Source organism: Impatiens glandulifera, chromosome 2, assembly GCF_907164915.1.
Source record: "Impatiens glandulifera chromosome 2, dImpGla2.1, whole genome shotgun sequence".
NCBI lineage: Eukaryota > Viridiplantae > Streptophyta > Magnoliopsida > Ericales > Balsaminaceae > Impatiens > Impatiens glandulifera.
Window position 1 is genome coordinate 25,144,345 of NC_061863.1, and position 12,998 is coordinate 25,157,342.

General features: G+C 32.0%; 1 protein-coding gene across 2 annotated transcripts; it reads left to right on the forward strand.

The window, feature by feature from the left end:
• Positions 1–883: 883 nt before the first annotated feature.
• LOC124926478 (kinesin-like protein KIN-UB) lies at positions 884–12,020 on the forward strand. Of its 2 annotated transcripts, none has more exons than XM_047466709.1 (19): positions 884–1,088; positions 1,543–1,643; positions 1,722–1,844; positions 2,084–2,269; positions 2,799–3,020; positions 3,149–3,302; positions 3,933–4,082; positions 5,085–5,173; positions 5,356–5,559; positions 5,877–6,023; positions 6,944–7,075; positions 7,183–7,314; positions 8,234–8,372; positions 8,470–8,562; positions 9,175–9,300; positions 9,394–9,519; positions 10,027–10,170; positions 11,359–11,487; positions 11,587–12,020. In XM_047466709.1, exons 1-19 carry the CDS (start codon positions 908–910, stop codon positions 11,757–11,759), a joined length of 2,751 nt encoding a protein of 916 aa, XP_047322665.1. In that variant the 5' UTR covers positions 884–907; the 3' UTR covers positions 11,760–12,020. The 2 variants fall into 2 exon arrangements, with proteins under 2 accessions (XP_047322665.1, XP_047322666.1); XM_047466710.1 differs by having other exon boundaries at positions 10,027–10,146.
• Positions 12,021–12,998: the final 978 nt, after the last annotated feature.

Consider the following 12,998-nt stretch of genomic DNA (forward strand, 5'->3'; position numbering starts at 1 on the left):
TATTTGAGTGTTAACATTTCAAATCACTTAGTCTTCTTAACCAAAAAAATTATCATAAAAAAAAGAAAAAGTTGGATGTAAAGAAGAAAAAGGTAATTAAGTAATTATTAATTCATCTTTTACATATATTAATAATAAAAATTAAAAAGTAATAAAAATAAAAAAATAAGTAAACTGAATAAATTTTATTAAAATCGATAATTGTAAGAATTTCTTTAAACATATTAATTTAATTATAATTTCACAAACATGAATATAAGAGTAAATTTGATTGGTGTGAAATTGAAATTAAAATTGAAGTTAATTTTAATGTTTTTTTATGACATAAAATAAATAATCTAAGATTGAAAATATAATGTTTTAAGTTCTACAAAAATCAATTTGCCTGCCCTTGTTTAAAATTATCATATATTTTTTTTCTCAAATAATTGAACTATAAGTTTCCTTTTCAAAATGTATAATTTAAGTAAAATGTCAACTTTTTTTTATTAAAAAATAAAAAAATACAAATTCAAACATAGGCATAGGATTGTTAGAATTCAATTTTCTTAGGATTTTCTTAGTTTGAGTTTGGATTTGGATGATGGGTTTAAGTTGAACCCAAATATATTTATTAGTAGTTGAAATGATCTAAAAACAAACAAGGCCTTAAAGGTGAAAAGGGGAAATGCATGACCCCACGATGCCTGCCCGTGACCGGAGCTACTTTGAGTCATCTATGTCATCTCTCATTCATTCATTCTCTCTCATCCGATTTTCAATGTTCACGCACTAACACGACTGAGAGAGCCAGCTTTGGCAGTTGAGAATTCAGATGCAATTATCTGTTGATTTCGCAATTCCGACAGGAATCTTCATTTTCATGTTTCTCCAACATTGATTCTGTCTGTCTGTCTGGGAATGTATAATGGCTAACTCCGGTACTTACAGAAATGGTGATAATAGTAAAAGAGGAGCTATGAAGCTGGATAAAACTCTCTCCTGGAATTCTTCTCCAAAGTCTGTTGCTTCGTCTTCCTCAAAATCCAAACCACCTCGCCGTTCCAACACTGGTTTGCTCGTTGGCTCTCCCAAGAACGACGCTGGAGGTTCTTCCCTTGGTTTCTTTGTTTTTTCGTTTTCTCCCTCTCTTCCAGGATATGCAGAATTTGTAGTAAGATTATGAACATGAAAATTTAGATACCACCGTTTTTACGTATCGGTATGCAATGATGGGTTTATCTTGTATACATTATTATTATCTAATTTGACCAGGAGCCTTCGATTAGCTATTTGCAATGTAGACTTATCTTTATGAAATAGATCAATTTTGCTAATTTTATTTTTTGGGTAATTTTCTTTCTTGCTGAATCTGAAAGAGTTCATCTTCATGGACTTTACCAGCTTATAGAGCAATGTTGATTTGCTAACATTGTGTTTCTTTGGTGATTCTGATAGAATAAGTTGTCTATGTGACCATTAGAAGATAAAATGATAAACTATATAAAGTTCAATACACCTTCATGTCTTTTAATCCCATAACGCCAACTATTTCTTATGCAGTCTATGGAAGAGTTCGGGTTGCTGTAAGATTAAGACCCCGGAATGCAGAGGAGTTGGTAGCTGATAATGATTTTGCTGATTGTGTAGAATTACAGCCAGAGGTACTCAAATATTGATGTTTTCGAGACTCACTGATTTAAATATTGTGATCATGACATTTTCCCCTTGCTTTCTTGTAGCTGAAAAGGTTAAAACTGCAAAGAAACAATTGGGATTCAGATACTTATGAGTTTGATGAAGTGCTTACTGAATTTGCTTCACAGAAGCGTGTATACGAAGTTGTGGCAAAGCCTGTGGTTGAGGTTCATATACGATTTCAATTTATATATAATATATACTAATGAGCTAATATTTATATGTATTCTTTATAGGCATTCAAATGTTACATTCCTTGTTTTCATTTTGCTTTTCTTCCTTAGGAGTATGAATATAACTGACATCTTGTTTATTGTCATCTTATCCTTTTCAAATCTTGTTTTCTGATTTGTTTATACCTTCTAATCTTCATCAACCATAACTTTCTTGTCATTTACCATTGCAGAGTGTTCTAGATGGTTACAATGGAACTGTCATGGCCTATGGGCAGACTGGTACGGGAAAAACCTACACAATGGGAAGACTGGGAGAAAAAAACACATCTGGTCGTGGAATAATGGTGCGTGCTATGGAGGACATCATGGCTGGAATTTCTCTTGAAACTGATTCTGTTAGCATCTCCTACTTGCAGGTTTGGTCCTTCATATGTTTATTTGTCTCTCGTTTTATGGAAGGGTTTATTATTTTTCATAATATGTCAGTTCTTTGTACTGAATTTTAAGCGTCAAATTAGTGAAGTGTGTGAAAATAAATGCTGAATAAATCAAACTAAAATATTTGATTTTTTAGTATTTGATATGTAATTTGATTCGATAAATTGTGGAACTTATGTTGAAAAGGTATTTAAAGTCTATTTTACCGTTGTAGTATATAATTTGATTAATTTACTGTGTTTAAAGTTCTCTTTCTTATGCTCTAACCAAATTGAACTATTTTTTAGCTTAATTTAAACTATCTAAATAATAAAGTGATTTTAGATAACAAGTATTGAATGAACTTAATTCATATAAGCACTTTTTATTTAGATTAAGTTATCAACATTGTTTTCAAACATGCCCAACTGATCCCTTCTAAAGATTTCAAAAATTAGGCTACAGCTAATGTATTGTTGAGTAAATAGTAAACCTTTTCCAATTGGTTCTGTCTCATGCATGTCACAGCTTTATATGGAGACTCTCCAAGACCTTCTCGATCCTGCTAATGACAACATATCCATTACGGAAGATCCAAGCACTGGAGATGTTTCTTTACCTGGGGCAACTCTCATAGATATCAGGGATCGAGAAAGTTTCATTAAACTTCTACAACTAGGGGAAGCTCACCGTTTTGCTGCTAACACAAAGTTGAATACAGAGTCTTCTCGTAGTCATGCCATTTTGATGGTATCTAAATTGCTCTATCTTCCGCACACTCAATATTTGTTATAGTCATGTTTACATACATACTTGTATGCTATCTAAACTTGTTTATTACTGAAAAACAGATGAATAATTTTTTGTTGTTGTTATAGGTTCACGTTAAAAGATCTGTCAAAGGAAAAGATTCTGATCTTGCAAGCGAAAATGGTAACACATCCAACATGTTTAAAGTTAAGCCTCCTATTGTTCAGAAAGGAAAGCTCGTTGTTGTAGATCTTGCTGGCTCAGAGAGAATAGATAAATCAGGCAGGTTCAATATTTTCACTTTAGCAGGATAATCAGTGGTATACAGTGATGGAATAAATTTCTTTCCTCTTACATTATATTCCATAGGAGTGTAAAGGGACCTTATCACTTTCAATGAGTTTTATTTTTGTACTTGATTCTGACTCGTATAGAGTTTTCCTTAAAATGATAAAAGCAATCTTCTAAAATTTTTCATACATAAGTATGCAATGTCTTTTATATTTAAAGGAAATGATGATAAACATAGAGCCATATTGTTTCCTAACTGTTATTCCATAATCCAAATCTCTAAGGTGTCTTGGTGGATTGGTTTTGCTTTTAGTTCTAGTGTGGGGGTTCATTCCTAATCCTTACCTAACAAAGAAGGAAGAAAAATGCAAGTCCTTTCATGTATGAGCATCAAGTATTCTAGTTGATATTGAACTTCTTGTTCGAATGTGAGAAAAAATAAGCTAGTTGTTATTGGTTGACAGTGTTCTAATTTCTGAGAAGGTGCCTTGGAAGATGATTATAAGCCAATAGAATCACACTTACAAGCAGTCACAACTTTTTTTTGTTGTAATTTTTCTATGTGTGATAACATAAATTATTTAGTATATTATAATTTACTAAACTGTTTATTATCTTCAGGAAGTGAGGGGCACACATTAGAAGAGGCCAAGTCTATCAATTTATCATTGAGTGCGTTGGGTAAATGCATCAATGCTCTGGCTGAAAATAAGGCACATGTTCCAATACGTGATTCAAAGCTTACAAGATTGCTTCGTGATTCATTTGGAGGTGTGATTCTCATGCTTATAGTAAACCATTTTCTTTACTTGGAATTTGATTGAAATATTTTCACATCTATAAAAAAAGAGTGTTAAACTGTTAATAGACCATTTTCTTTATTTGGAATATGATTCAAATATTTCCTCATATATAATAGGTATAAAAGAGTGTTAACGAACCAATATTATACATGCTTATAGTAAACCTAGGGCTGTGCAAAAAACCGGGAAAACCGATATCCGAACCGATAGCTTACCGGTTTCATTTTACCGGTTTATCGGTTAACCGGTTCAAACGGTTCCGGTTAACTGGTTTTTTAACAGTTAAACGGTTCGGTTTATGGTTGAACTATTTTTTTTTACCAGTAAAGGTAATAATTTAATTATATATTTATATTTTATAATTTATATTAGTTATTTTGTAAATATTAGATATATTATAAATAATATTTAATAATCTATATATATATTAGTTATTTTTAAATTTTAAATTATAGTTTGTATAGAATTGTTTTTAAAAAAAATTCTAATTTATATAGCTATTAGTTTAAAAATGAAAACTCTTGATTTCGCCGGTCGAGGAACCAGACCAGAAAAGTCTGACTCGACATTTGTCGCTTGATTTCGCCGTCGCCGACCTGAGAACAAAAAAAGTGGAAACCAACCTCTGGCGTTTGATTTTGTTCTTAAAATATATTATATTGATACAATAATAGGACGGCACAAACAGGAATTTTGAAAAATAAGTCATTTTATAAATTGATTACTTAATTTTGAAAAATTGAATTATCGGTTCCCGGTTAAACCCGGTTAACCGACCACAACCGGTAAAACCGATACCAATACCGGTCGGTTAACCGGTTTGTAAAATAAGAGGTAAAACCGGTTAACCGACCGGTTGAACATCCCTAAGTAAACCTTATATACTATTTTCACTAAACAAGAGTTATTTGTGCTCAAGTTCAGAGTTTAGCTTGCAATTTATAGCGTTAACAGTTTTGCGACCTTACAGGAACTGCAAGAACCTCTCTAGTTGTTACCATTGGCCCCTCCCCACGCCATCGAGGTGAAACTGCAAGCACCATATTGTTTGGTCAAAGAGTATGTCCAAAAGCACTGCAAAAAGAATTTGCCATATGTGTTGCATATAATGCTGCTCTAAGATCTACAATCTTATGCATAATGCATTTATTATAAGAACTATGTTGAACAATTCTGCTATGTGTATTCTGTTAACTGATAGTAATTCCTATTGTAGGGAGGCTGAAACTTTTACTTTGCAGGCTATGAAGGTGGAAAATATGCTGAAAATAAAGGAAGAGTTTGATTACAAGAGCTTGTCCAGAAGACTTAATATACAGTTGGAGAAACTTGTTGCTGAAAATGAAAGGCAGCAAAAATCTTTTCAGGATGAAATTGAACGGATAGCGATAGAGGCACGGGAACGTATTTCTGAGGCTGAAAAGAATTATGCTAATGCCTTGGAGGTAAATTGCATTTATCTGTTGTTCCTTTAGATGAATATTCTGAAATATTGCAATTTTTATGATTCCACTCCATCTTTTTGTTTATCGCAGGATATAAACTGCTTTCCTAAATAAATTTCATTATTCTTAATAACTTTGTTTCATGAACTTATGAAACCAATTTTGAATCCATGTGCTTTTCTTATCTGTAGGCCTCCAAATCAGGAGATAAATTATCTACATAAACTTCTCTGTTATAGTCCTGAAAAAAAGATCATGTAAAATTGTTTCATAATTTCCATCTCAAGTCATATCTAGTCTAATACTTTCTTGTATAGACAGAAAAAGCAAAATATCAGAGGGACTATAGGGAGTCACTAAGGAAGCTGGAAGAGCAATGGTCACAAGACCAGAAACTACATGGCGGTGGGAAAACCAAAAAAGAAAGTCAAACTAAGGGTCCTGACAAGGCATCTAGAGAGGAGGTACTTCTAGGTCAAAGTCAATTAACATTTTGTGCCAAACTTCTACCAGTATACATTCATTGAATAATTGATTGTTTTCATGTTTATCTGAACTCCTTTAATCTAGTACCCGTTCAGTTAACTAGGAAGCCAACTTGTGTATACATTTGTTCTGTGTATCTAGATGGGAGACCTACTTTTTGGTTACGATTCTGTGAACTCGCTAAGCCTATGTTTGGATAGGTAGAATTGACAGTTAAATTAGAGTTTAAATTCCAATTCTATAAGAACTTGTTGAAATATATTATATTATGAGATTATAATAGTATCTTATACTATAATATTAATATGACTAAGAATAATTAGATTTAATATCTTAATGTTAGAGGTATATAGATCATCTCTATTATGTAATGAATAACTTTCTCAATCCAATTCAATAAAGTCTTTGGCTTATTCTCTTTTCTTTTTATTCCCTTTCGTCGCCTCTGCCCTTGACAGCCATGAAAACACAAAATTCCCCACCACTTTCTTAGAAAGGGTAAATGTGTGCTTTATAATAGGCCTAGTTTATATTTCCAAAAGGCGTGATGTCATTGAAACTATGTTGGTCTAATGCATGCCCGGTGGACCGAAGCTTAACAGGACCTAGCAGACAAAAATTTGAATTGCAATTCTTAAGTGGGAGGGTGGAATTGAAGATTAAATACATTTTAATTCCATTGCAATAGTAATTTCATTTTTAATTCCTTAGTTTAAATGATCAAACAAACAACAAAATTTGAACTGGACCCCAGTTCCAATTCAATCTGAACCAAACATAGCCTTAAAAAGTTACATTGTCAGGCATTTGCATCATGATTTGACTTCATTTTATTACATAGATGACATTACATCTTTCCTTCCCATTATGGTCCTTATTGTTTATTTGTGATAGAAAGGCTCCCAAAGGGTCTTCTGCAGAAGTAACAGAATTCAAAAGATTGCTTGAAAGTGAAACACTTCTAAGAAAGGCTGCAGAAGAGGAAGTCAATAACCTAAAGACTCAAGTAATGCAATGCAGAAGGTCGGAGGTATACAATTATGCACACCTTCCTAATGCCGATGCTCATCATTATCTCTGCCCAAATTTTGTATTTATTTACCATGGTTGATGGATACAAGTATATTATTTCACCAGGCCTCCGCGAATTCCGAGATCTTAAAGCTTCGCAAGTTGCTTGAAGACGAGGCATGTCAGAAAAGAAGACTTGAAGAAGAAACTGCTGAATTACAAAGTCAATTGCTACAATTGAGTTCTGAACTTGATCAGGTTCCATTTGAGATACTTCTTATATGGAAAACTTTTGCATGAAAGCTAACTTCTAAACATGTTCATCTAATCATAGAGCTCGTTTGATATAAGGGGTATTCAACTAAAATATTAAAATACCCCTACTTTGCTTTTATTAAGTTTTAATTGTAAATACAAAAGGACATTTTAGCAATTTATCATACAAATTCCAAATAACCCACTTTTTATTATCAAACAAGGTTTTTTCAAAAAGTCCCAAGATCAAACAAGCTCATAGAAAAAATATTAAGTTCAAGAGTAGTACAAGAATGTGACTTTCAGTCCTTGAGTGGATTCTACTTGGTATAGTAAATTGCACATTAAGCCCCTAATTTTCTTAATGTTTGCATTAGAAAGGTTGTCGTGCTATGCTTCTTTACTCATATAATATACCCCCCTAAATCTAGTTGGCCTATCTATTGTATGCATGCTAACTATGGAATGCTCACCTAGAGAGGAATGTACAAGATGATAATGTTACTTGTTTACTTTTGGGGCAAGATAACTTATTTTATTTTATGATCTAGGCTAACTTTGTCATACATGGGAGAAGCCTTAGTTTCCCCCTCCCGTTTCTGTTAATTCTAAGGGCTTCATGTCATTTCTCTTTCACAATAACATGATATCATTGGAAATTTGGAAATCTTAAAGTCCTGAAAAAATATATTAGATTCTTGGTTCATGGATATGTTCTTTAGACTTGACGTGCAATACTTGCAGCAGTTTAACCAAATATTTTATTAGTTTCTGGTCCACAGGTATTAATATCTTTGATTATTTCTACCCCGCTCTGTTTTTATCCAACATCTGTATTTGTTACATTTTGAGAATGAATATTTGATGTCTTCCTTTTCTTTGTTTCTTTTTAATCTGAATCTGATGGTATTATACCGAACAGACTGGAAGGAGACTTGATGGAAGTGAATCTGAGACATTTCAAGGTGGTCTGGATTCTCTCATGTCACAAGTTAGAGATTCACAAAAGAGGGAATCTGTGGGTGGTGAGAAGGCCTCTGTAGCAAAGCTTTTTGAGCAAGGTGGTGGATATTCTCTTCTTTTTGACTACTTCTACTGCTTGTTTCTTTTTCTGTTTATCAGTTTTGTGCTATACTTCTAACCTTTTGTATTATATAGTTGGACTACAGAAGATTTTGTCATTACTCGAAGCTGACGATGCTGATGTGCGAATTCATGCTGTCAAAGTAGTGGCGAATCTGGCTGCTGAAGGTGTTTTATTACCATTTTTAGCAAATAGTTCTTGTTTATAGATGATATAAGGGGAGAGTATCCGTCATGTGAACAATGGCATGGTTTAACATGTATAATATGACAGTTCTAGTGCTGCTTATTGCCAACACTTCCGTAGCCCGAAACACCTGTATCAGTAAAAGACAGATGATTACTTAAAAACAAGTTAGTTTTTTCTTAGAATAAACATGAAGGCTACATTGACAAAATAGGAATTGTGAACTTTTTTCTAAGAAAATGAAAGTTTTTAGGTTTCTTTTAAGAACAGAAATGCCTTCTCACCAAAGGTTGATTAAAATGTAAGATTATACATCTTCCAATCAGGTAGATTTTGATGGTTGGATTTTATATTTGAACAGACTATGTAAGCTCTTAACTTCTACATGCAGATCTTATTCGATCCTTTCTTTTGATATGGAAACTTATCTGCCAGTTATCTATGTTAACAAGAGTTCTTTCTCTGCGGTTAAGAATACACCAAACTTAAATATATTTCCTTTGCCTATCTCTCTTAATATCTACATGGAGGGTGATCTTTGAACATTCCATAAATCTAATTGGGGGCTTATATTTTCTTATTGTTAACTGTAGAAACCAATCAACAAAAAATTGTAGAAGCTGGTGGCCTAACATCCTTAATGGGTCTTCTTACAAGTTCTGATGATGAGACCATTCACAGAGTTGCTGCTGGTGCAATTGCAAATCTTGCAATGAATGGTAAACTTCTTTAATGTTCTTGTCATACTTCTTATTCCCTGAGACGAGGCTTCTTGCTGATTTATTTCTAACCGAATACCTTTTGGCATTCAGAAACTAACCAGGAACTTATAATGGTTCAAGGAGGTGTTAGATTGTTGTCCTTGACAGCTGCCAATGCTAGGGATCCTCAGACTCTTCGCATGGTTGCTGGAGCCATAGCTAATCTTTGTGGCAATGGCAAGTATTCTACCCATGTTGAGTATCCATATTACTCAACTCAATTCTATCCATAGTTAGTATGGTTTGAGTTCTATGTTCTAACCCAATTTATTTTACTTCAATCCATAGTTGAAACGGATTGAAAGTAAATCCTTTTTACACAATTTAATATGCTTAACACATTTAACAATTAAATCCCTTAAGTACTCAATAGTTACTGCCTAATAATTTTTTTCATTGTAAAACACACTACCTAATAAGTGGTTACTTTTAAAACTCCATTTTGTAAATTAGTTAATGGTAATTATTTTGAAAATTAAATAAATATATTAACAAATAACAAATAAATCTAGAAGAGAGTATTAAAGATGAGCTTTTACAAAAGAGTGAAATTATCTAGTTGCACAATCGTTCTATGGGTATGTGGCGTCCTGTCGTGTCTTAATTTTCTTTTTCATGTCATTGGGGTTATTTAGGACTGTTTATTGCAGTTATAACCAACAATTACGAGATTTTTCCTTGTAGATAAGTTGCAGGCGAAATTAAGAGCTGAAGGTGGTCTTAAGGCATTACTAGAGATGGTCAAATCCAGGCATCCTGATGTTCTTGCTCAAGTTGCCCGAGGCATTGCAAATTTTGCAAAATGCGAGTCCAGGGCATCTTCTCAAGGTTAGCTGATAATTAGAGACAACAATGTCTGTGAAATATCTTTATTTTGTGAACTTGAAATCTAAACAATTTCTTCTGCAATTTTTGTGTTAAATATGGACTACAATCTGAATTGGCCGAAAACAAAATATAGATTAAGATCTTAAGCGCAGTGTTTGATCAGTGCATCTTCCATTTTGAACACAAAATCGGATTTTAAGCTTGCAAAAACTTTTACTAAAAAATAATTTCATGGAATAAATCAGTCATTCTCATTGAAATTCTAATTCTAAAGTATCTAGATAAGAAATCTAATTTATTTTCTCCATCTCAGCTCAGCATAGAGCAGTAACATTTGTTAAATAATTTTAAACTGTCAAGAACAATTTTATTCTATGTTTGTTTCACTAAAAAATAGAATTAGAACTTGTTCCATTTACACTGTTTGGTCAAAATTGTATTGAATTACAATTTCATGGAATAAATCAGTCATTCTCATTGAAATTCTAATTCTTAAGTATCTAGATAAGAAATCTAATTTATTTCCTCCATCTCAGCTCAGCATAGAGTAGTAACATTTGTTAAATAATTTAAACCGTCAAGAACAATTTTATTCAATTTTGGTGAATTATTTTATTTAAATTATAAATATAATTTTAAGTTGTCTTTTATTACTTGTTTTCTAAAGAACATTAATTTAATCTTGATGTACTTGTTCATTTATGTGATTTACAAAAAAATGAATAGGAAGGAAAGTAAAAATAAAATAATATTAAAGGAGACATAAAAGTTTGTCAAGTATTGTATTTCTAGAAGTTTATCCAAACATAGTATATGATATACAATTTGAATCTAATTCGCTAGAAAAACTGAATTGATTTTTTAAATCAAATTCTAATTTGATTTAAGGTAAACAAAACAACCTTGCATTGGACGATAATACTATCTTTAATAGGAGATGACTTATGCGATTACGATGGTGTCTTCCCTTTTTTCTCCTTTTCTGACAATGGTGGGGGTACTATCTTATGGATTGGTCAGAGACTAGGCATTTTCAATGTCTTTTGAGATCCTTGGCTCTTGTGTTTGAGTTTGATAGGTGAAATAGTATCTTAGGGTACTTTCTCATTTGCTTTGGGTTATTTTACCCTTATAAGGGGACTTTCCTTCTCTTTTGTTTCATTTTGTTGAATCTGATGTTGGTACCAGGTAGCAAGAGTGGGAAGTCTCTGCTGATTGAGGACAATGCACTTCCATGGATCATGAAAAATGCTAACAATGATGGTTCCCCTATTAAGCGTCACATTGAACTCGCGCTTTGCCACCTGGCACAACATGGTAAATACCCTCCATTTCATCTTATATATAAACCTAACCCACCCAGAGTAGCTTAAGTAACGGTCTAAAACAAGATACAATTTATATATTTTGTTTCAGAAGTAAATGCTAAAGACATGATTGGGGAAGGTGCATTATGGGAGCTAATTCGAATTTCCCAAGAGTGTTCAAGAGAGGACATTAGGACATTAGCACGAAGAACCTTAACGTCAAGCCCATCATTCCAGGGTGAGCTGAAACGCCTGAGGATAGAATATCCATGGAATCATTGAAGAAGATGGGTGCTGGATTTTTGGTTAAGGTGTGTGTGTCTTCATTGCTTGAAGTGAATTTTCTTATAAATTGGGTCAATTGTGCTTTAGGAAATTTCATTTATTATTGTTGTTATGCATCTAGGTGAGAGGATATTTTATTTTTTACCATTCTTTGATCATGTTATTGGGTTTATACATACTACTTATTAATAACTTTCTGATGTGTATATATTTGGTTTAAGTAATAGAAAGAGAGACTTTGAGTGCAAATTGTGATTTTGACTAGTGTAAACATTAATTAGGTTTTATGTTTATTTTTACCATTTACATAGTATTGCTATTTTTTTCTTCCAAACAGTTTTATTACCTATTGAACATTTTATTTCTGGGAATGCAAAACCAAATTGTATTCCATAATCTGAGTCAATCATGTTAGAATGTAGAGAAGAAACTTACTTAGGGTGAGTTCAAATGAAAAGTGTTTGGACTTGCTATTCTTAAAGAAAATGAATATATTCTTAATAATAATATATTGATGATTGATCAGAATCTCTATAAAATATATCTAACTATTTTAATTAAAGAAGATGTGAAATATTGTATTGAATTTACATAGTATTAGTTAAAGTGAAAAGTGTTGCCTCGTAAATCAAAGATTTTGAGTTCTCCATTAGTTGGTAATTTATTGAAGTAAATTTGTAAACCATTTTTTTATTCATCCCAAGTTATATTTCTGTAAAATTATCTCTCAAATATAAAAAATCAGTAGCAATTCAATCCATTAATCTAATTAATTTGCTACTATAAATGGTAATAATATCATTATTATTTTATATTATTAGATTAGTTTCCTTATAAATTCAATTTAATGTATATATAATAGACATAACTTATATATACATTAGTTAAAATACATAAGTTATGTCTATTATATCTCTCAAATATGGAAAGTCAGTAACAAATCAATCAATCGGATGTAAGGAATGTTTTATGTTCATTATGACCAAATCTTTCCTTGCTTTAATTCTATCCTTGGTCTTTTCTTTGAAATTCATTAAAGTTCCCAACAAACTATCACATATATTCTTCTCAATATGCATTACATCCAAATTATGTCTCATCACAATTTATGATATTGTGATAATATCTCAAGATATATTATTTTATATTTTAATAATATTATCATAATTTATAGTAACAAATCAATTAGACTAATTGATTGATTTGTTACTGACTTTCAATATTTGAGAGATAATT